The sequence below is a fragment of the Aotus nancymaae genome, unplaced genomic scaffold, assembly GCF_030222135.1.
Source record: "Aotus nancymaae isolate 86718 unplaced genomic scaffold, 86718_ANA_hifiasm-v0.15.2.pri h1tg000006l, whole genome shotgun sequence".
Classification (NCBI taxonomy): domain Eukaryota; kingdom Metazoa; phylum Chordata; class Mammalia; order Primates; family Aotidae; genus Aotus; species Aotus nancymaae.
Window position 1 is genome coordinate 4,657,990 of NW_026988417.1, and position 23,659 is coordinate 4,681,648.

A 23,659-nucleotide genomic window follows, 5' to 3' on the forward strand; every position below is an offset into this window, starting at 1 on the left:
GAGAATTACACCCACACGTTCCGCGATCACCCGCCCACCCCCGCTGTCCTAACTCACGCCTGTTCCAGCGTGGCCCTCGCTCCCACCACACCCTGTCTGTGTCGCTTCTGCCATGTGGGCAGCCGTGGCTGTACTTCAGTTACTCGTGTGCATGCTCGGTCCTCAGCTCAGTGCCCTTAGTGGTTTTTATTCGTTGTTGTAACTCATGGGGTGCTATACATAGTTGAGATTTGTTCTCCTTTTAAGTAGAATAAGGAAATTGAATCTTGCAGTACTGCCGCCGACAAAGAAGACTGAATTGAGATCCATTACATACACAAATGCTGGCGTTGAGACCAGTATGACCCAGGGTCCATGTAGGTTTAGAAAGTCAATTGCAAATGTTTGCGCTGAGACCTCTCCCAGCTCTCATTCAGTGGCTGACCTGTTATGTGGCAGGCGGTGCATGGCACAATTTGACAGCAAGTCCGGAGAAAATGATCAGGTGTTCTAGGTGACCACAAGCCTAATCAGAAGCCTACCGGCAGCATGGCTGCAGTAGGACTCCTGTCACGCCCTCCGGATACATCAGTCTCAGTATGTGAGTGTGAGAAGTCAGCTCCACCCTCTTCCTGCTGGGTCCATTCCAGCCTGACATTCAGAGAACACTTTCCTTCAGAGGAGGCAGGCTCAAGTGTGTGAGGGCCTGGAAAGCAAGCCCTGTAACATAGATGAAGTCATCCGGCTAACCGTCAGGAAAGATAAAAAAATAGCTGTCGTGAAATTTCTTGTGTAAAAAGAAGAGTTCATTCAGTTACAGAAGGAACAAGGGCAGCCCTGGGCAAGTCAGCACCCGGAGACGGCTCCCTTCTGTCAGTGACCCCATGCCGGGGAGGCTCTGCCAGGAGACCGTGCAGGGCTTGCTGACAGCAGTCAGGAGGAGCCAGGGCTGGGACGTGAAGCAGGGGCGGCCGTGCTTTGTGTCTGGTCAAGCTGGGTTCAGGGCTTGACTCTGTCCCTCAGGCTGGAGTGCAGTGGCGTGACCATGGCTCACTCCAGCCTCAAGCCTGGCCTCTTAAGCAGTCCTCCCACCTCAGCCTCCTGGGTAGCTGGAACGACAGGTGCATGCCACCACGCCCAGCTAATTTTTTTTTTCATTTCTTGTAGAGATAGGGTCTCACTGTGTTGCCTAGCCTGGTCTCAAACTCATGGCTTTTTTTTTTTTCGAGACAGGGTCTCATTCTCTTGCCCAGGCTGGAGTGCAGTGACGTGATCTCAGCTCACTGCAATCTCTGCCTCCCAGACTCAAGCAATTCTCATGCCTCAGCCTTCCAAGTAGCTGGGATTACAGGCGTCTGCCACCACACCCGGCTATTTTTGTATTTTTAGTAGAGGCAGGTTTCGCCACATTGGCCAGGCTGGTCTTGAACGCCTGGCTTCAAGTGATCCGCCCGTCTCCGCCTCCGAAAGTGCTGGGATTACAGGTGTCAGCCACGTGCCTGGCCTCTTAGGGTTTTTTAAATTCTCACGTAGTGACAGGCTGCTTCTCAGACATGCCTCTTAAATGATGGTGCTGCTGTGGCTTCATTGCAGTAAACCGCTTGGGGGTCCTCAGAGATGACAACGATCCCAACTGCACGTACGAAGGTGACAACAACGTCCTGCTGCAGCAGACAAGCAACTATTTGCTGGGCCTCCGGGCGTGCCGGGTCCAGGGTGAGGCTCTGCTGCCCACTGGTGGGGACCCTGGAACCCAACCCGGGCCGGGGGTGTGGTGGGTTCTCCCGGCCCTGCTGTTTCAGCTGTTCTGTGAATGCACCTGGGTTTGCAGAAGGAAAGAAATGTTATTTGATAGTGCCCACCAAGTCCCCAAGGCGCAGGCGAAGGCTGGGGTTGGGAGGGTCCTTAAGACACAGACCCCGGCTCATGGGTCTGTGGCCATCGGGTCCTCTGGACACTCTCTGTGCTTTGGGGTGCCCCTGGCTTGGCGTCCCCAATGGGTTGGGGTTCCCCTGTCTTCCACTAAAGTCACTGGAATGTATGTCCTAGATGGAGCTTGCTTCCGCAGTCCGCTGAAGTCAGTGGACTTTCTGGACAGCTATCCCGGCATCCTTGACCAGAGGTTTGAGGTCTCCAGCGTTGCCGACTGCTTGGACTCTGCAGGTAAACATGCAGGTGTGGAGGGCTCCCTGGCTTCCTGATTTCCCGTCATTCCCACCAGGAAACGCACCGTGCCTCAGTGAGGGGGCCCTTGGCAGTTCCAGCTGGGGAAGCCGTGGTGGCAGGAGGCCCCAGGTGCAGCTTGTCCTGGGCTGGCTCTTGGAATATCTGTCTGCAGCCCAGGCCGAGTTAGGTGCTGGCTCCCAGATGAATTGAAGGACACGCACTTGCCACCCCACACCTCACCTCTTGCCACCAGGCCTGGTCTCTGCCCACTGAGCAGCCTCTGCCCCCCACCCTGGTGCCCCGGCTGCTGCTGTCCCGGGGCCCTCCCAGCCACCTTACCTGTCGGTCTTCCCTGCCCCCAGGCCCTCCCAGCTCCTCAACACCAGATGCCCGCCCCCGCCCTGGTGCACCTCATGCACTTCCTTCCCTTGGCCCCTGCGGCACAGGCTCATCTCCCATGGGTGCAGTGGCTGGCCGGGGCCTCCTCCCAGGGCCCTGCACAGAGCTGGCCACGGACAGCCTCCTGCAGGGGTGTCTGGGAGCTGCTGTGGGCTCTGCCTTACCCACATGGGGTCTGTGCTCAGAGAAGTGGGAGCAGGAGCTGTGAATGGGGCGCTCGGCCGTGCTGGCCGCATTGAAAGCAAAGCAGGTGCACTGCAGACTGCACCGGCTCCCGACGGGGGAGTCCTCTCCGGAGAGCAGCTGTTCTCGAGTTGCGGGTTAATTCTGCACACGCTCATTACGCGCTCACTCTGCAGTTCCAGGGCCAGCGCGGCGTGGCTGAGACCCTGTGCCCGCCCTCACGGGACTTTACAGTCTAGACCTGGAGACACAGCAGCATCCCAAGGCCTCAGTCTTGGGGCAGTGGGAATTCTGCAGGGCAGTGGCCCTGGCTGGTGACCGCCTTGCAGGGCCTTGGTCTTTCAGTTCAGGTCTCAGTGAAAGGCCGGGGCAGCCGTGGGGATGCCCGAGGGGCGGGTGTCTCAGGAGGAGGAGGAGGCAGCAGGGCCCAGCCCGTGCCGAGCTCAGCACCAGTGTGCGTCTTGTTCCCCTGCTGTGAGTGATGGGATGGTGAGCACAAGAGGCCCTATGGATTGGGGTGTGCTGTTTGTTTTGATGATTCATATTTTAAAAAATGTTCCTCATGGAAAAAGGCCACTCTGGCTGTTCTGTGGAAACGGAGGTGAGAGGTGGCTGGGACAGGTGAGGGACTGTCGTGCGCCCCCAACACAGAAGCACCCGGCCAAGCTATGTGTGCCCTCCAGGGCTCCCTCAGCTCTGGCTGCCCGGGTGCCGGCAGGGGCAGAGCGAGGATTCGAACCTGAGCCCATGGGACCGCAAAGCTCAGGATCCCTCATTACAGCTCCCAGATGCTTCCCGCCCAGCAGTCTGGGTGAGATTTACAGAAAGAGCAGGGCTAGAGCTGCTCCCACTTCCTCCGTGCCGCCCGCCTGTCAAATGCCTTCCTCCCACCATAGCCCCATCTGTCAACTGCGTGTCACAGAGAGCAGCTTGAAGCCACAGCCACGCCTCTGTCTCGCCTTCGCCTCACTCTGATATTTGGTGGTCATCTTCGCTTTGCTACCAAAGCACCTATTTGTGCAGAAGAGAAGGGCCAAGAGGGGTCTTGATGCCCTGTCTTGGAGGGCCAGGTGGAAACCGACCGCTCCCGTAACACCAAGACGTGGAAGAGCAGCCCACCTTCCTGAGCGAGACGGTGGCTCCCGCCACGCTGCCAGGGGTTGATCCGGGTCCCTCCTCCTGCTGGCTGTGGAACCTACATGAGTCCCTTGCCCTTCCTGCCTCGGTTTCCTCATCTGCAGCGTGGGGACAGTGATGGTCTCCCCTTCGTTAGGTGTTTGTACAGGCGACTGAGTTCATGTGTGTGAAGCACTTAGCACTTAGCACCAAAGCAGGGCTCAGCAGCCTCAGAGTCTGGACGGGAACCGTCCTCAAGGTGCTGCACACTCGGCTGGGCGTGTAGAGCTGGGATTTGGAGATAAAGGATGCTCCTGGCTTTGCATGCAGGAGACCAGACTGTGAGGGTCCCTGGGGTTCTGGGAGGCCCCTGGATCCTTGGGAGGAGGGAGCACAGGCCTCCCCCATGCAGGGGACAGGCACACGTGGAGGACATGTTCCGACCATCAAGACTGATTCGTGGATGCGATAGCAGCCCCCAAGCATGCGCCCGGGCCCGTCTCCAGCCCTGCAGGCTGCTTCCCTGTTCACACAGCAAAGAACAGGACAGCAGCCATGGCTCTTTCTCCTGCCTGCGCCGTCAGCATCGTCATCGGGAAGCATCTGCATCACTGCTTTCTCTCGTGATGGTGCACTGGGTTACAGCTTCTGACGGGAACTAGCCTTGCAGCTCTCAGCCTGCCTTTTTGGGTGCCAGTAGGAAACGGTACGTTTGATGACCTATTTCTGGTGTTTGCAGGTCACTTTCTAAGCTTCCCAAATGTTGCTACAGAAAGAACTAGAAAATGACCTAATCTTTGTAGTAACTTCAACCCAACCAAAACCTTTTTCCTGAAACTCACTGATATTAACAAAATCAAAACATGGACGGTGCAGCCAGCTTCTCCATGCGCCTGTCACGCTCTGCTCTTCCCTCCCTTTCCCCTGAGACCGTGAAGGCAGAAGCAATTTTGGAGTCTCTGCCAGCATCGGGAAAGACACCAAAGTCATCTGGTTTTCCTGCCACTGCCCTAATTTTTGTAAGATGCAACAAAGTGAAAACATTTTCTGGAGTAACAAAGGCAGATGGCTTTGACTTGGTGGAAGTGGTATGGGGGAGAGACCACCATTCTCCCTCAGGCCACAGGGAAGTAAGTGGGTGCAGCCTGCCCCTCATCTCAGCGGCGTTTGGTCACAGACCCCAGATCTGAGGCTGACTGCAGCCGCGTTGTGTGGATCTTCGGTAAAGGGTCCACGTGGGGCCCTTGGGCTCTGCAGGACTGCAGAGACGCAGGCCTTTTCCAGGGTTGTGGTCACCTGTGAGGAAGGGTGTAGGACTTGCCAAGCCCATGGCTGGTCTTTCAAGGGGTCCGATTCTGACTTGCTTGGGGGAGGCTGGGTTTTCTATTGAGTTCCTCTGATGTCTGCACAGGCGCATGTGCTTAGCCGAGGGTCACAGACAGCTCTGTGCCTCTGGGGCCTGCACTGCTGCTTCCTAGGGCGGGCCTGTTCCCCTTTCGCTGGCTCGTGCGCATTTGTAGTAAGCAGCTGCAGCGTTCACTCCTCGGACACGTGTGTATGTGTGGACTTCGAGGTCACGGGACGTGGGCCAGAAGTTACATGGGGCCATGTGTGAGCAGTGGGGTCACATGGCGTGAGTGGTGAGGTCACGTGGAGTACACAGTGAGGTGAGCAGTGGGGTCACGTGGGGTGAGCAATAAGGTTACTTGGGGTTATGCGTGAGTGGTGGGGTCACGTGGAGTGCACCATGGGGTCATGTGAGGTCATGTGGGGTGAGCAGTGGGGTTCCCTGACCTGGGCAGTGGGGTTCATGGTGCAGACAGCATTCCCAGAGGGTGGGAGCTCAGGCTCTTGGGTCAGTGCTGACCCCCGCTGTGACCTTGAACTAGGCTTTAATCTCTCTGAGCCTGTTTTCCTTCTCCAAGATGGTGGGGAGGGAATGCTGTACCCCGTGCTGCCTGGCAGGGGCCAGCGCATGCTGCCCTCAGTGGGGGTCTGCTGCACGGGAGCACACTTCCTTGGAAACAACAGATGCAGGCGAGATCTGCCTTGGTGAGTCAAGGAATGCTCCCCACAAAGCTGGCACTCGAGGCGGGTCTTGGAGTGTCCCTGTATTGTGCATTTGGGGAGCATCGGCCGTTCAGGAGCACCAGAGGGGTGAGAGTGGTCAGACCCAGGCCATGATCTGGCTGAAGAGCTGGGGCCACCATCCAGGGCTTGCCTGGGTCAGAGCCCAGGTGAGGAGTGCTCTGATGGTTACGCAGAGGGGAAACTGAGACCCGAAAGGCAGGCAGTGCATGCAGAGAGCTCTCCACCGGGCCAAGGACGGAGCCGGGGCTGGGGAGGGGACAGACCGAGGGGCAGTCTTTGGGTGCACAGGGTGGCTGGGGGCACCTTTGAAAGTCTGGTGTGTGGCACATGGAAAGGCCGTGGTGACCCAGGGTTCTGGGAGAGCCTTGAGAACAGAGATGGTTGATGCTGGGTGTGTCCTCTGGCCTCAGCTGCATTCCGAGCAAGAGAACTCACTGTCAGGGCCCGTGTTCTGCCTAGTTTGTTTCAGTGATAGTTTTTCACTTCCAGGTTAACTCTGGATATCACACACACGGCACCCACCTTTCATCATTTGCTTCCATGTGGTTTTTGGGGACCTTCTCAGCACGTGAGCACATCAGACTGATGTGATGTATTTTTCAAGAAAACCAAGAACTAAAAGAGTTTAGGGAAAAGCGTGCTGCAGATATAACTCGTTTACCAAGCGTGCCTCTCCCTTGAAGCCCCCACCTCGGCCTAACTGGTCATCGACATGAAGCCTCATGGGTTAATTCTGGTGGTGGAGATAGACTGGAAAACTCGGGTAACTGCAGTGAAGTGTCCACCGCAGACGGACACCTCCTGGGGCCGTGTTCGGGAGTGGCCTGAGAGGCTGGGAGGGAAGCCCAGCCATGGCTGATGCGTGGTGGGACACGGGGGCCTCTGGTGTGGTCAGAAGGAATGTGCACAAGCGGTTTCTGGCCCCAACCGTTTCCTTGGTTTCGTTGCTGTGTAAATAAGTCATGGGAAGCACAACTGCACAGCGTCCACCTTTCCTTGCTGTTTGTGACCGTCCGCCCTGCTGGTGAAAGCTTGGGACGTGGCAGAGCCTTCAGGAATAGGCGGTGGTCACGAGGGCCTCCCCTCGGCATTGGTGGCAAAATCGACCTAAGTTTTCCAGTAATGTCCTGAAGGGTGGGGTGAGGCTCCAGGATGACCCTGGCAGCCTGCCAGCAGCAGAGGGCCACGGCCTGGGCACCAGAGACAGCAGACAGTGACTCTCCTGATGCAGAGGCAGAAACCCTCGTCAGGACGGGGCACTGGGGGAGCTCCTCCCGCCCAGGCTCCTGCTCCTCCCGCCCAGGCTCCCGCTCCTCCCGCCCAGGCTCCTGCTCCTCCCGCTCCTCTCGCCCAGGCTCCTGCTGCTCCTGCCCAGGCTCCTGGCAGCTCCAGGCTTCCTAGGCTGTGGCTGCATATGCTGGCCTCTGCCTCCATCATCACAGGGCTACCTCCTCTGTGACTTTGTCATCTCTGCCTCTTGTAAGGATGCGTGTCATTGGATTTAGGGTTCACCCTAGTCCAGGAGTCCCCGGTGACCTCACCTCAATACCTCAACTTCATGACATCTGCAAAGACCCTCTTCCAACGAAGGTCACATCACAGCTCTGCGGGTCAGTTGGGGCCACCATTCAGCACCCCATGCCTGGCAGGACTTGGCGAGGGAAGCCTTGGCTCCCGGAGACGTCTGCGTGGCGGAAGCATCCACCCAACCCTGCCTGCGCCCCGCCTGCGGAGTGAGCAGCACCCACCTTTCCATCCCGCTCCCTCCCTGGAGCTGAGATGTCTGAGCCTGGGAAACCGCCTGCCCTGGTCCGTGACGCTGTGAGGGTGAACGGATGTGACAGCTGAAAGCAGTTGGGAGTACTGTGGCAGGAACTGCAACTGTTGGATATTTTCTTCCCAGTGACCTAGGCTATGTGACAGGAAATCTCAAGCCCCCCAAGTTCAGCCTTTGGACTCAGACTCAGCATAGCTGATCCCCTTTCTCCTTCCTGGGAGCTCTGAGAAAGAGTCGCTGCCAGGCAGAAGGCCCTCTGCAGCCTGGAGATGCCTTGTGTCCGGGTGCCAGGCCCTCTGTGTCTGGGCAGGGGTGGGTGTGAGTGTGACCTCTAGGTGTGGCTGGTCCACACCCCTTCCCTATGTGTTCACCGGGCCCCTGGGCCCATGTCCTCATCAGTGGGGAGGTAGCAGCACAGCCTAGTAGGGTCTTGGGACCATGCCTGGTCCATAGGGAGCGCTGTGGGAGGCCAGCTCTGGCTGCTCTGTGGGGGGCCCTGCAGATGTGGGCACCACTGCCAGGGGGAGGGGAGGACGAAGAGGGGGCTCTAGCTGTCCTGCCTGACAGCCCCCCTTCCCGGGGCCTCCCTGTCTGCAGCATCCGCTCCCTCCTGCCCTTTCGAGCCTTATGGGAGGGGCCGCGCAGGGGGCGAGGCGTTGGGTGCCCCCCACCCCAATGTCAGCCCCCAGTTCCTCAGCTCCAGCAGGCCAGTGAGGTCCGAGAGCCAAGCAGGGTGAGGTAAACGGAAGCACCCCTTCCTCTTGCCACTGGGCACTGCTGTCAGGCAGTTGCCTGCTGCCCATGCAGTCCTGGCTGACACCACAGGGGCAGCACCGGGCTTCACACAGACCGAGCCTGGTGCCTACGAGAACGTGCAGCCATCATGCTCGAGGGCCTACTCTAGTGGTGGTGCCATGTCCCTGTGGCCTGCAAGCAACAGTGTGGAACTCAGGACAGCCCCGCGGCTGAGCCAGGAAGCGCCTCCGGCCAGGGGACCCTGGGCAGCTGCCCTCCCTGTGCCTCAGTTTCCCCATCTGTAAAAATCAGACCCACCCCATACACTTGCTCGTCATGACGATGACACGGTACCTGCAGGATGCTGGCAGTGCCTTGTCCTGGGGTGGGCCGTGGCACATGCTGGCTTCTCAATTGTGACCTTTTTTCTTCTGTTTCTTGTTCTGAAGTCGCCCTGGCAGCATACAAGTGGCTGGTTTGCTACCTGCTTCGAGAGACTCATGAAAAATTCAACCAAGAGAAGAGATCAGGAAGTGATGACTTTGAAGCAAGGAACAACTGCCAGGTGTGTGTTTGTTTTTGAAATTCCCTTTGTATCATTTGCTCCTAATTCCCCGGCCGTTGTTCCCCTGGGAGGTTGAACATTCAGGCCCCAGACCTCGAGCTCCCGTGACCTTGGGCTGATGACTTGATTTTGCTGCTTGCTCAGCTCCTCTGTAACATAGGGATGGAGGCACCTGCGCTGCTGGGCTGGTGACATCATGGATGTTACATTTCCTGTGGCTGATGGTTCCCAGCCTGTAAATCGGAGCTGTGAAACGCTTGGTTGTGAGAGCCTTAGATGCACGGGGGTGGGGACACCATTGCAGGCACTCCGAACGCTCCCTCCTGACTCATGGCGGGGGTGCCAGCACCCTGCTTGGTGTTTCACAAGTTGCTCTCGCCTGCGTGAGGGGCTGGGGTGGCAATGGTGAGTGGCTTATCGTTGGCCTTGGAAAGTGCTTTGGTTCTCACACTCGGACAGGGCTGTCTCTCGTGTTCCAGGAAGCCACAGGGCAAAAACACCCTGTTATAAAATGCCTCGTCATGCCAGGAACCTCTTTTGTGTGATTCTTGCCCTGTCCCGGCCGTCTGCCCTCAAGCGGAGCCCAGCCCCCACCCTGTCTAGGGGGCAGCTGGTGGGGGCAGTGGGACTCCCAGCTGTGTCTGTGGGTGCCGTGAGCACTCTTGGCTGGAGTGCGCCAGCCCTACCCGTAGCTATGGGGAGCCTCAGGAAGGCGCGTCGTGCAGGGAGGCCGGGGATGAGGAGATCGCCCGCTGTCCTCCCTTCTCCCTGCTATCGGTTCATGAGGTATGGGTCACCTTCAGTAATGAAGCCACCATGGGGACCCAGGTCCACATCTGCCTGTCCCTGGGAAGGCCCAGCACCCCACAGCCTGCTGTTAGGGGGCAGCCCCACCCCTCAGGCCAGCATCTCTAGGAACCTGCTGGACACACCTGCCCTGGGGTGAGAAGAGAAGGCGGGAAGGATGGGCTCCTGTCGAGCTCAAAGAAACCCAGACTGAATTTACGGCTGAGAAGGAATGAAGTCGGCAGGTGGCCAGGTCAGTAAAACCTGTAGTTTAGGGCCATGGTGACCAAAAATAGGTGGCTTGACGTGACTCTTTCAGAACAGGCTGCCTTCTGCACCCACGCTGGCTGACACACAGCAGGTTGGGTCATTCGGAAACCAGTGGGTGCTGCCAGCTTCCGCTGCTCCCTCCTCCTCAGGCCAAGCCTCATGTGAAGGTGGAAACAGGCTGGTGCAGCAGCTCATGCCTGTCATCCCAGCACTTTTGGAGGCTGAGGCAGGAGGATCGCTTGAGCCCAGGAGGTTGAGGCTGCATGGGCTATGATGGTATCACTGCACTCCAGCATGGGCAACAGAGTGAGTCCCTGTCTCAAAAAAGGAAAAAATGTTTTGATGGAGTAGAGATATTCCAGTGAGTTATAAAACAAGCCCCCGGAGATGGAGGCCACAAAAGGGCCTTATTCCTCATGACACCTGCGTCTCTTGGAACTGCCCAGTAGGTCCTTAGCACCCCTTCCAGCCCCGGTCTATGCTGGGGACCTGGCATGCATGACCCCACAACACCCCGAGTTCATGGCTCAGCTGCGGAGAAACCCCTCACTTTTAGCCTCTCCTTCCAGAACTTGGTAACAGAATTTCAGGGAGTCCTGCGGCAGAGGCCAGGAGGGGTTCTGGGTCTGGGTCCAGCTGAGACGGTGACCCTGGGCAGAGCTGTGGAGCTGACGGACACCCACAGACACCCGCCATAAGGCCTTGGAGGGAAAGCGGTGGGCAAGGCGGGCTTTGTGTTCCAGGCCTGCTCTGGGTCTCGGAGCTTTTAAGAGCAGGGGACATTTGTGACAGCTGAGAGCCCTTGGGGCCTTGGGCTGGATGCTACGGGGGCCCATGGGAGATGCAGCCCCTTCCCCTGCAGTACAGTATGAGAAGAAAACCTCAGCCTAGACCAGCCTTTTCAGGAAGATGGGAGCCGGAAGCTGTTAAAAAAATGAAACCATCGGATTTGGCCGCATAAAGGTTGAGCATTTCCGCATTGTTTAAGATGCCCTAAACAAAATCAGAAGACACGGCAGACTGGGGAGCCCATGTCGCATGTCGCCGACAGAGCACCCCCAGAAAGGAAGCAATTCCTTCAGAAGACACGGCAGACTGGGGAGCCCATGTCGCGTGTTGCCGACAGAGCACCCCCAGAAAGGAAGGAGTTCCTTCAGAGAGATGGCCGGCCTGGCGGGAAAGCAGCCCCAGCAACCGCTGACCTGGAGCCAGGGCCCGGAGCCGCAGGGCACAGCCGCACGTCCGCAGGTCTCGGGCTGGGCTCGGGCAGCAGCACGGTTAGCGGAGCGGGTGCCAGCTGTGTCCTTTGGGAAAGTTACTGACCATTTTATTAAAAGTGTGCTTGCTCTTTGAGCTGGTAGGAAAAATTTATTAACTTTTCATTTTTTTCTGACTCCTGCCAATAACTGCTATTCACCATTTACCCACTGTAAGCCAGGCATGCGCAGGAAGTTCTTCAAGCACTTGTGTTCTGGGAAGATCTGGGGCAGTGTCATGCGCCAGGCACACAGCCGGGTCCTGCTGCAGCAGTCAGTCCCCCATGACCCTGTATTTCGTCACTTGCCTGGATTATTTTTTTAATTTTAAAAGTGGCATGTGCTCATCCTAACAAGTCAAGCAATGCGTGTGTTGTTTTTCTTTTTCTTTCTTTTTTTTTTTTCTTAAGGTAGAGTCTTGCTCTGTCACCCATGCTGGCGTGCAGTGGCGTCATCTCAGCTCACTGCAGCCTCTGCCTCCCAGGTTCAAAGGATTCCCCTGCCTCAGCCTCGTGAATAACTGGGACTACAAGCATGTGCCACCACGCCCAGCTAATTTTTTGTGTTTTAGCAGAGACAGGGTTTAACCATGTTGGCCAGGATGGTCTCCATCTCCTGACCTTGTGATCCGCCCACCTCAGCCTCTCAAAGTGCTGGGATTACAGGCATGAGCCACCGCACCTGGCCTGCTTTTCTAATTAAAAAATATCTGGTAAGATGATAAATTGGAGACAGGGAAAGAAAGGCTTGTAAGTGGAGCTGATGATTATCAGCAAATGTTTTTGATATTCATTAAAAAAGAAAAATAACATACTGGCGAGGCTGTGGAGGGGAGTGACACAGATACACAGTTGGTGGAATGCAAATGAGATCAGCCACTGTGGAGGGCAGCTCAGCGATTTCTCAAAGGGCTGAGAGTTGCCCTTACCCTCAGCCCAGCGATCCCATTACTGGGTATAAACCCAAAAGAAAGGAAATGGCCCTGCCAGCCCTACACATGCACCTGTATGCCCATCACAGCACTGTTCGCAACAGCAAAAACCTGGAATCAGCCCAGGTGCCCGGCAGCGGTGGACTGGCTGAAGAAACGGTGGTACATACACACCACGGGATGCCATGCAGCTGTCACTGAGAGCAGTCATCTGTTATGCAGCAACATGGGTGCAGCTGGAGGCCCATATCCTAAGTAAACTACCTCAGACAAGAAAACCACGTGCTGCGTCTTCACGTAGACGTGGGTGCTAAACACCGGGTACTTATGGAGTACAGATGGGGCGGCAGACCCTGTGGGGAGCACCGCAGCGGGAGAGGGAGAGAAGCCTTCGGAAGCTTTGGAGGAGGGGGTGGCAGTTGCTTTGGAGAAGCGGTCACCGCGGAGTTCAGGGAGGAGCTTGACGAGCACCTTCTCCAGCCCCTCCGTCCTCCCAGATGGGAAGGAAACCAGGTCCTGGGCCCGCGGGGGCCTCCTGGTGGGCCCCACACTATGGCCGAGGGACATTCCGGGGCCCGCCCCAGGCCCTGTATGCAACACCGGTGCCACCCTCAGGCCCAGACGGGAGCTAAGCTGAGAATGAGGCCTCCAAGGGCATGGCTGAAGCCAGAGCCAGTCCCAGCCCCATCTTTACACAGGCCTTTTCTGCTGTGCTCTGGAAACATGCCTCGCGCTGTGCCGTGTCTGTACGCTGCCCCACCTTAGGTTACCATCCTAGGACACGCACGGGAGCGCAGAGCCGCGTTCGCGTTTCCCAAGAACCTCCTCTGCCTGGAATGTGGGCGGAGCTGGGACCCTCCTCGCCCCCACGGTGCCCACGGTCCTCACGGTGCTGCCCTGTGTTGCAGGTGTTCCACGGCCGCCCCTTGGCGCTGGCCTTCATGGAGCTCATGGTGCTGCAGAGGTTCCATGAGCACGTGCACCGGCCCTGCGTGCCGCCTTCGCTGCGGGCCGTGCTGGGGCGGCTCAGTGCTCTCTACGCCCTGTGGTCCCTGAACTGCCACGTGGGCCTGCTCTACCGAGGTGAGGCTCCCAACTGCGGGCTGGTCCTCACCGGAGTCAGGGCCATCCTGTTGTATCTAGGAAGCTGCTTGCTGCACCACGGCACTCCTTCCGTGGGACCTACTGAGCACTTGCCATGGCGGAGGGCGCTGTGGACCGATGAGCCCAGTTCCATGAGAAGCATATGAGGCACAGCAGTGTCAGGGTGGCGCGGAGAGACCCAGGTTTCCTTTCGCTCAGAGTTCAGTTCAGAGGGCACTTCTAGACGACCCACTCATGCTGGACAGCCTGCTGGGCTCTGCAGAGCACAGAAGCCACCTAGGTCCCATAGGGCACAGACAGACATGAGCCCAGGAGTGCCTAGACTTGAGAACCCTGGAAGACTTCCTGGAGGAGGGGGTGCTGGGGCGGATTCCTGGAGGATTGGTGGGAATGGAGTCAACCAAAGTTTGTCAGCCTTTTATTCGTTGTTGCCCCAGGAAGTCTTCTTAGGTGGTTTTTCCCAGTGGCTGGCCCCCGTGCATCTTTGGTACTAGGATACACTGTTTATCTGTTCATGTCCCGAGTCTCTGGGCTTGTGAGGAGCAAGATCCTCCCCAGCCCAAGAGCTAACTTTTATCCCCCGGAGGGTGGGGCTGACTCTGTGGAGGCCTTGACAGTGCTCAGGTAAACCAAGAAGGGGACAGGGGTGTGTGGCAGAGAGGGCGGGCACAGGGCAGGAGCCCCACTGCTGCCTGAGAAGAACCCTAAGTGATGAGACACAGTTCTCTGCTGCAAAAATCATAGCAAACGCAGATCCCATCACAGATGCGCTCCTGGTTGTACAAGCCATGCCTCGGACCTCTTAGGGCCCCACCGGAAGCCACAGCGGCGGAGGTGGCACCGAGGGCCAAGTCCCCTGCAGCTCTGATGGCTCAGTGTCTCTGCAGGCGCCCCCCTCGACTCCCCTGGGTGGTCCTAGGCACCCCCATGCCCCCTGCCCCCTGCCGCGCACACCTGCTTCGCTCTGCTCAGGAGCTCCTTCCTCGCTTCCTCCAGAGGGAGGAATCCACCCAGCCTTCCCAACTGCCAGCAGGTGTGAGCCCAGCAGCTGCCCGTCACCTCTGAGTCTGGGGCCTTGCCTCCCTGGCTGCCCTGGGCCAGAGACCATCCAGGGCCCAAGCGGGAAAAGGCTCTCAGAACTCAGCCCCTGAGCGAATGCATTCCTCAGGTCAAAGCTGGTCTGGGGACAGCAATGACACGGATCTGTTAACTCGAAACAGGCCTCCTGTAGGGCCAATTTGGGAAGTGTGCTGAGGGCATGTTGGTATTGGGGGTGCTCTTGGACTGAGGACCCAGCACCCATGTGACTGAGGCTGTGCTTGTAGGTGGATACTTCTCCGGTGAGCAGGCGGGAAGAGTGCTGGAGAGTGCCATCCTGACCCTGTGTTCCCAGGTGAGCCGTGGGTGCCTCTGCGTTCTTTACATCCACGTTACACAGCTGCCCAGAGCTGACACACAACGGCTTAGCATCACCCAGTGTATATATACACTGCCTTAGATCACCCAGAGATGACACCCACTGCCTTAGATCACCCAGAGCACACACCGCCTTAGATCACCCAGTGCAGACACTCACCACCTTAGATTATCCAGAGATGACACCCACCGCCTTAGATCACCCAGAGCACTCACCGCCTTAGATCACCCAGAGCATGCACCGCCTTAGATCACCCAGTGCAGACACTCACTGCCTTAGATTATCCAGAGATGACACCCAACACCTTAGATCACCCAGAGCACGCACCACCTTAGATCACCCAGTGCAGCACACACCGCCTTAGATCACCCAGCACAGACACGCACCGCCTTAGATCACCCAGCACAGACACGCACCGCCTTAGATCACCCAGCACAGACATGCACCGCCTTAGATCACCCAGCACAGACACCCACCGCCTTAGATCACCCAGCACAGACACGCACCGCCTTAGATCACCCAGCACAGACACGCACCGCCTTAGATCACCCAGCACAGACACCCACCGCCTTAGATCACCCAGCACAGACACCCACCGCCTTAGATCACCCAGCGCAGACACCCACCGCCTTAGATCACCCAGCGCAGACATCCGCCGCCTTAGATCACCCAGCGCAGACACCCAGCGCCTTAGATCACCAAGCACAGACACCCAGCGCCTTAGATCACCCAGAGCAGACACACACCGCCATAGATCACCCAGAGATGACACCCACTGCCTTAGATCACCCAGAGCACGCACCGCCTTAGATCACCCAGAAAACGCACCGCCTTAGATCACCCAGCGCAGACACACACCACCTTAGATCACCCAGAGCACGCACCGCCTTAATCACCCAGAGAACGCACCGCCTTAGATCACCCAGTGCAGACACACACCGCCTTAGATCACCCAGAGCACGCACCGCCTTAGATCACCCAGTGCAGACACTCACCGCCTTAGATCACCCAGCGCAGACACCCACCACCTTAGATCACCCAGCGCAGACACCCAGCGCCTTAGATCACCCAGCACAGACACCCAGCGCCTTAGATCACCCAGAGTAGACACACACCGCCATAGATCACCCAGAGATGACACCCACTGCCTTAGATCACCCAGAGCACGCACCGCCTTAGATCACCCAGAGAACGCACCGCCTTAGATCACCCAGCGCAGACACACACCGCCTTAGATCACCCAGAGCACGCACCGCCTTAGATCACCCAGTGCAGACACTCACCGCCTTAGATCACCCAGTGCAGACACACACCGCCTTAGATCACTCAGAGCAGACACGCACCGCCTTAGATCACCCACAGCAGACACTCACCGCCTTAGATCACCCACAGCAGACACTCACCGCCTTAGATCACCCAGTGCAGACACACACCACCTTAGATCACCCAGAGCAGACACGCACCGCCTTAGATCACCCAGCGCAGACACGCACCGCCTTAGATCACCCACAGCAGACACTCACCGCCTTAGATCACCCAGTGCAGACACACACCGCCTTAGATCACTCAGAGCAGACACGCACCGCCTTAGATCACCCACAGCAGACACGCACCGCCTTAGATCACCCAGCGCAGACATGCACCGCCTTAGATCACCCACAGCAGACACGCACCGCCTTAGATCACCCAGTGCAGACACTCACCGCCTTAGATCACCCAGTGCAGACACACACCGCCTTAGATCACTCAGAGCAGACACGCACCGCCTTAGATCACCCACAGCAGACACTCACCGCCTTAGATCACCCACAGCAGACACTCACCGCCTTAGATCACCCAGTGCAGACACACACCACCTTAGATCACCCAGAGCAGACACGCACCGCCTTAGATCACCCAGCGCAGACACGCACCGCCTTAGATCACCCACAGCAGACACGCACCGCCTTAGATCACCCACAGCAGACACGCACCGCCTTAGATCACCCAGCGCAGACACGCACCGCCTTAGATCACCCAGCGCAGGCACGCACCGCCTTAGATCACCCAGAGCACGCACCGCCTTAGATCACCCAGAGCACGCATCGCCTTAGATCACCCAGCACAGACACGCACCGCCTTAGATCACCCAGAGCAGACACGCACCGCCTTAGATCACCCAGCGCAGACACGCACCGCCTTAGATCACCCAGCGCAGACACGCACCGCCTTAGATCACCCAGCGCAGACACCCACCGCCTTAGATCACCCAGCGCAGACACGCACCGCCTTAGATCACCCAGCGCAGACACGCACCGCCTTAGATCACCCAGCGCAGACACCCACCGCCTTAGATCACCCAGCGCAGACACTCACCGCCTTAGATCACCCAGCGCAGACACGCACCGCCTTAGATCACCCAGCGCAGACACTCACCGCCTTAGATCACCCAGCGCAGACACGCACCGCCTTAGATCACCCAGAGCAGACACTCACCGCCTTAGATCACCCAGCGCAGACACGCACCGCCTTAGATCACCCAGCGCAGACACCCACCGCCTTAGATCACCCAGCGCAGACACGCACCGCCTTAGATCACCCAGCGCAGACACCCACCGCCTTAGATCACCCAGCGCAGACACCCACCGCCTTAGATCACCCAGAGCAGACACTCACCGCCTTAGATCACCCAGCACAGACACCCACCGCCTTAGATCACCCAGCGCAGACACCCAGTGCCTTAGATCACCCAGCGCGGACGCTCACCGCCTTAGATCACCCAGCGCGGACGCGTCCCACCTTAGATCACCCAGCGTGGACGCGCGCCGCCTTAGATCACCCAGTGCGGACGCCCACCGCCTTAGATCACCCAGCACACACACCTACCGCCTTAGATCACCCAGAGCAGACACGCACCGCCTATTCTCACTGCCTTTGCAACCCAAACATTCACATGTTCAGTGTTCAGTAAAAACTGGAGGATTGTAAGAAAATATACTCACATCAGAAATTTTAGCAAAAGAAACCTGTCTGGGCGTCTCCAGATCTGCACACACCCGGCCCCCCTCACACACCTTATGCAGCTACTTTGAGAATTCTCTGAGCGTTCGGGGGACTCAGCCTCCAATTTAAATTTGTTTGATGACAGTGTCCTTCATCATTATTTTCTTTTACCCATGTCACCCAGGACATCAGAGTGCCCCAACCCCATTCTCTGATCCAGTAGCTCTCTTCCGCCCCTCAGGGACAGATGCTCCGTTGCTGTGCTGTCGAGCATGGTGGCCACTGGTAGGGGAAGGCGGCTGTGTGAGTGAGGGTCTCAGATTTCCTTTCATTACACTGAACTTGAGGAGCCGCTGGTGCTGGTGCTGCCGTGGTGGGCAGGGCCACTGTGTTCGTGGAGACGTCACTCCACCTGTGCCAGCAGGAAGTCGACCAAGTATGGCTGCATTCTAGCACGGTGCCTCTGGTGACTGGAGATGTGCCCTTTCCTCTCCCCTGTCACTGCTTTCACGCTTGATCTGGGAACAAGGGAACATCCCTGTGACTGGCTCTGAGTCTCTCTTGGGATTCATTGTATAACCCCCTTCCCTGAGCCTGCGATTCTTGACAAGGGCGTGTCTAATTGCAGTGCACGTATGTGGCTACATTTACTCCTCAACGTAGAACCAGCCACCAGGAGGGGTTTCCCTTGGCTCCTCCAAGAGCCAGATTTTACCTCCTGGGGGCGGTGTTGACTCTGTGGAGGCCTTCAGAGTCCACAGGTGCACCAAGGAAACACAGTGGCATCCTCACAGAGAAGAGGGCATAGTGGGGAGTCGCTGTTGACAAAAAGCGCCTAGGTATGGTGGCTTACGCCTGTAATCCCAGCGCTTTGGGAGGCTGAGGCAGGAGGATCACTTGAGGCCAGGAGTTCGAGACCAGCCTGGGCAATATAGTGAGCCCATAGTGAGACCTCATCTCTATAAAAAATAATTTAAAAATTAGCCAGGCCTGGTGGCACACGCCTGTAATCCCAGCTACTCAAGAGGCTGCAGTGGGGTGGCTTGAGCCCAGGTATTTGAGGCTGTAGTGAGCCATGATTGCGCCATCACACTCCAGGCTGGGTGACAGAGCAAGACCCTGTCTCAAAAAAATAAAAAAGCCACAGCTGATTCCCCAGTGAGGCTGAGGCCAAGGCCAGCTGACCACTTTGTGCCACTCTGTGTGCCCATCCACACTGCTCTCTTGGGGAGGCCAAGGTCAGGTGGAGAAGGCACCAGCCAGCCGCTAGACCAGGGCCAGCAAACTCAGCCCGATCCTGCCGTTCACCTGCTTGTCATCTGCGGGTGTCTTTCTGCTTCCACAGCAGAGTAGGCAGTCGCCAGAGACCATGGCCTGCAAAGCCCATCACTTCTCCTACCTGGCCCCTTACAGAACACGTTTGTCAGCCTGAGTGCCTGTGTTCTGCCGAGAGCGTCTGTCTGGGAGCAGTGGCGTTTGTCTGCGGCCTCCGTGCTAAGGCACGTGGCCCAGGACCAGGTGGCCACGCCCCGCAGAGCGCTGTGCTGAAGCGCGGAGGTGCACTCGGCCCCTCTGTGGTGGCTTTTGTTATTCTGTGATGACCGATTGCCTTTGATCTGTATCATTAGAGGTGTCTCCCATTCCAGGGTTCTATGCAGTGTAGACATGGCATTTCATAATAGTTTAAGGAAATTTTTTTTTTTTTTGCATTTTAAGAAAATTCTTGAGAGTTCACTCATATAGATTTCGTGTGTCATATTGAAGAATAATTTGTACAGTGGAATGGGAGAGGAATGAAACCACTGCCAGCCGAGGAGGCTTCCTATGATTCTGGCTTTTCCAAGCGCTCATAAATGCCTCCTCTGTTACGTGTTTTCTGGACATATTTTCCTTTACTGGAGCAGCAGTTGCCCAGATGAGCCAGGGCTTAGGAACGAGCCTCCGAAGGCAGTTGCTAATTCACGAGCTTCAGGGTCGTCATTTTAGGGCCTTTTCTACCTTGAAGTTTGGGAAGAGGCCAAGCACTGGAAGCCCTGAGCAAAAAGCAGCATGGTGAGAATAGCCACGTGCACGCCTGGGGCCTCCAGCGCAGGCCAACGAGGAGATGAGGCGTTGGCAGCTGAGCTGCGTGTGCCGCTCGGGTTACCGTTGCTAGTGGGCCCTAGCGACCACGGACAGGGCTGTTACTCTTTGGTCACCATGGAAATTCCCGGGAGGTGCCAAGGGTCTGGGCTTTGTTTTCCAACAGCTGAAAGACGACGCAGTTGCCCTGGTGGACGTGATCGCTCCTCCCGACTTTGTTCTGGACTCACCGATTGGCAGAGCCGACGGCGAGGTAAAGGGAGGACGGAGCGTCTCGGGGGTGCCCCAAGGGCCGATGGGCATTTCTGCGGAGCCGAGGTGCTCCTGTGGGTCTGGGGCCTGGTGTCTCCTGGGAAGTGGCCACACATGGGGGAGCTTCTGTGGGGAGGGCCTGGGAGAAATCGGGGCAGTCTCTCTCTGGTGCTTCAGCATGCTGGCTGCGTGGTTGCAGGGGACTTGCCCCTCCCCTGCCTGCCTCTTCCTCCCGAGATGGGGTGGTGGTACCGCCCACCTGCACAGGCAGAGGTTGGAGGTCTACACACTGCAGCCTCTGCCCTCCTCCCACTCCCCGGTGGCCTCCCTGGTCCCAGGTCTTACCCCATCTGACCCTGCAGGCTCCTGGTCCTCAGGATCTCTCCTCCATCCCTGACCTGGAATCCCCAGGATGCTCTGTCCCCTCTGACCATCCATGGCTGTCACGGGGGCAGCCTCCCCTGCCCCACCTTCCCCCAGCTGCCTCCCTGTGGCTCCCCAGCTCTCCCCCCACCCCCATGTTCCAGGATGATTCCTTCAAAGCAGATGGGGTCAGGCCGCTCCCCTTAGGGAGCCTCTAACAGCCTCCTTGACTGCCTGCCACGCCCCAGCCCCACACAGCCACTGCCTCCCTCCAGGCCCTTCACCCCACGCTTCCCTCCTGCCCACCAGGTCTAGCTTCACTGCCCTCCCCATCTGGCATGCCAGGCTCCTGCCCACCCAGGGCTTTGTGCCGGCTGCCCTGGCTGCCTGGAATGCCTTCCATTCTTTCAGTATAAGCTGACTGTCACTGCCTTGGAGAGGCCTTCTCTGGCTTTCAGCTGAGGCACTGCCCCCAGGCATGCACCCTACGGGGTCCTGAGCCTGTGTCTCTCTCCCACCCAACAATACCCTCGAGGGGCGACCGTCACAGGTCCACTGGGCGCCTTCTAGCACCCTGCTGCCTACAGGGCTGTGTCTGTCTTCTGCTAGAGGGACTTGGCGTGTCACTGTTCCATGTGCCATGCCTGAATTCCTTTGGCTGTGAGCCACAGAGCAGGGTTTATCCCCACCGCTGTCCCCTGCCCCCGCACCGAGTTCTTTCTGCTGAGGCCCCTGCCGGCACCTGGGTCTCTGCTCAAATGGAGATTGAGCCTTAATGGGCAGGAGGCTCCCCACCTCAGTCCTCAGGGAATGCTGACGTCTGTACATGAGCCCTTACTGGCTTAGCCAGGGAGGGCCCAGCACCTGGCCTCAGCATGGCCTGGCTACACCTGGGCTGGGCTAGGTGTGCCAAGAGGCGGGTAGTGCTAGGGGCCGGGTGGGCAGGGCAGGAGGTGAGAGTTCCGTGGTAGGAGAGGCAGGGATGCTCATGTCTGCGGAGGGCCTGCTGTCCTGCTTCGGGTGGCTGGCCCCTCGTCATTCCCCAAACCCATGCAGCCAGACGATCACTGCTGCTGAGAGCTGAGGTCAGAGAAGCCCAGTGGGTGTCCCAGCCAGTGAGTGGAGAGATATCTGGGCCCTGCTGTAGGGAGAGAAGACTGGGGGTAACCTTGGGTCTGGGGGGAGCATATAGGAGGGGGACTTGCCCCAGCTGTCTCCCTGGGAGATGCAGTCTCACCAGAAGCCGGGGGGCTCACCAGGCAGACAGGCAGGCATTCAAAGAGACAGTGGAGCCAGATCCACTGTGGAGGGAGGACCCCTGGGCACACGGGACTGTCTGCCCCCTACAGAAGAAGCCGGAGTGGCCACAAGCGTCCACTTGCTGCGCCTTGCTGTGCAGAGGCAGACCCGGCTCTGAGGCAGGGAAAGGACCGAGGAAAGGAGAGCCCGTGCCGTGATGGAGGGGTGCCTCTGCCTCTGGGTTCCATAGTTAAAACCAGAGCCGACCGGAGGTGTCCCTGGCAGGATGGTTTATAAAACATACGTTCCTTGCTGAGCATGGTGGCTCACGCCTGTAATCCTAACACTTTGCGAGGCTGAGGCAGGCGGATCCCTTGAGCCCAGGAGTTTGAGACCAGCCTGGGCAACATAGTGAAACACTGTCTCTATAAAAATTACAAAAACTGTGGTAAGAGGATCACTTGAGCTTGGGGACGTTGAGGCTGTGGTGAGCAGTGATCGCGCCACTGCACTCCAGCCTGGGCAACAGAGTGAGACCTCATCTCAAAAAAAAGTACATTCCCCCCAGTTGCAAGGAGCTGGTGTATTAACCAGGAACTGCCAGGTAAGAAATGCACTATAAATGAACAGAGCTGTAGGTGAGTTGAGACCATCCTTAGACCAGGCCCGGTGCTCAACTGTGAAATGGAGTCTGGAACCCAGGCCCTGTGGGGCAGCAGCCTGGGTCTGTGCCTGTGTCTCTGGAGCCCAGAGTAGCAGAGTGGGCTTGCTGCAACCTTGCAGAATCGCGGGGAGGCTGCACTTACTAAGAACCACGGTGTTCGCTCCCCACAATGTTTTCCTTTTTTTTTTTTTTTTTTTTTTTGAGATAGGATCACACTCTGTCACTCGGGCTGGGGTGCAGCGGCGCCATCTCAGCCCACTGCAGCCTCAACCTCCTGGGCTCTAGCGATCCTCCCACCTTAGCGTCCCAAGTAGCTGGGACTACAGGTGAACTCCTCCATGCCCAGTTAATTTTTTGCATTTTTTTTTTAAAGATGGGGTTTCGCCATGTTGCCCAGGCTGGTCTTGGGCTCCTGAGCTCCAGTGATCCTCCTGCCTCAGCCTCGAAAAGTGCTGGGATTACAGGCACGGGCCAGCACTTTGGGAGCAACCCCACCCAGCCAATAATTTCCAAAGAAGGGGGCAAGGGGGTGATTTTCACTATAAATGTGTTTTGTGGTCCTTTATAATTGAATTTTCCTAATTGTTTTCTACTAAAAAAAAAATGTTTATATAAATTAAATTTAAGTCATTTTAATTTTTCCTAAAAAGTGACAGAGAATTTCTTGTGTTTTTAACAAAAACTCCTACGAGAGGAGTTGCATTTGCACGCTCAGCCGTCTGGGGATCTTTCCCTTCTGACTTCTCTTCACTTGCTGTGTATGTGTTGCTTGCAGCTCTACAAAAACCTCTGGGGCGCTGTCCTGCAGGACAGCAAGGTGTTGGAGCGGGCGTCCTGGTGGCCGGAGTTTTCTGTCAACAAACCTGTCATAGGAAGTCTGAAATCGAAGCTGTAGTGGCACCAGCACGCATCCAGCTAAGTCTAATGAAACTGTGGAACTACTTAAGATGTGGACCTCAAATTCTGATTCCAGACGACGCTGGAGATTGCGGCCGCCTTCTGAGCCCGCACCTCCCGGGCCCGCACCTCCCGGGCCCGCACCTCCCGAGCCCGCACCTCCCGGGCCCGCACCTCCCGGGCCCGCACCTCCCGGGCCCACACCTCTGCCCCTAAACCGTTGATTGGCCTCACCGCCAAGGCGGACGGGAGGGAGGTACCCGCCGGCCAAGCTAATCAGGGATCGTGGTGATTTGCAGCGTGGAAAAGAAATGTGGATGATTATGTCTTCCTGATGCACTGTGGGTTTTTTGATAGTTAGAAGTTTGCACATTCAGTGCTCAGGGTTCAGCTACTGACTGTCAG

The 23,659-nt window shown here is 57.5% G+C and overlaps 1 protein-coding gene across 7 annotated transcripts in view; it reads left to right on the forward strand.

Moving 5' to 3' along the window:
* Positions 1 to 23,407, forward strand: part of ACOX3 (acyl-CoA oxidase 3, pristanoyl) — a 71,601-nt gene extending 48,194 nt beyond the window's left edge. For 5 of the 7 annotated variants that reach the window (XM_012473526.2, XM_012473524.3, XM_012473523.3 and 2 more), the window contains 7 exons: positions 1,573 to 1,695; positions 2,029 to 2,142; positions 8,896 to 9,011; positions 13,163 to 13,337; positions 14,684 to 14,751; positions 20,006 to 20,092; positions 23,133 to 23,407. In XM_012473526.2, coding sequence (XP_012328949.2) covers positions 1,573 to 1,695; positions 2,029 to 2,142; positions 8,896 to 9,011; positions 13,163 to 13,337; positions 14,684 to 14,751; positions 20,006 to 20,092; positions 23,133 to 23,252 — 803 coding nt within the window. In that variant the 3' untranslated portion in view covers positions 23,253 to 23,407. Of the gene's footprint in view, positions 1 to 1,572; positions 1,696 to 2,028; positions 2,143 to 8,895; positions 9,012 to 13,162; positions 13,338 to 14,683; positions 14,752 to 20,005; positions 20,093 to 23,132 lie in introns of those variants that run through there. The other 2 variants (XM_012473527.3, XM_064365501.1) reach the window with 2 other exon arrangements.
* Positions 23,408 to 23,659: the final 252 nt, after the last annotated feature.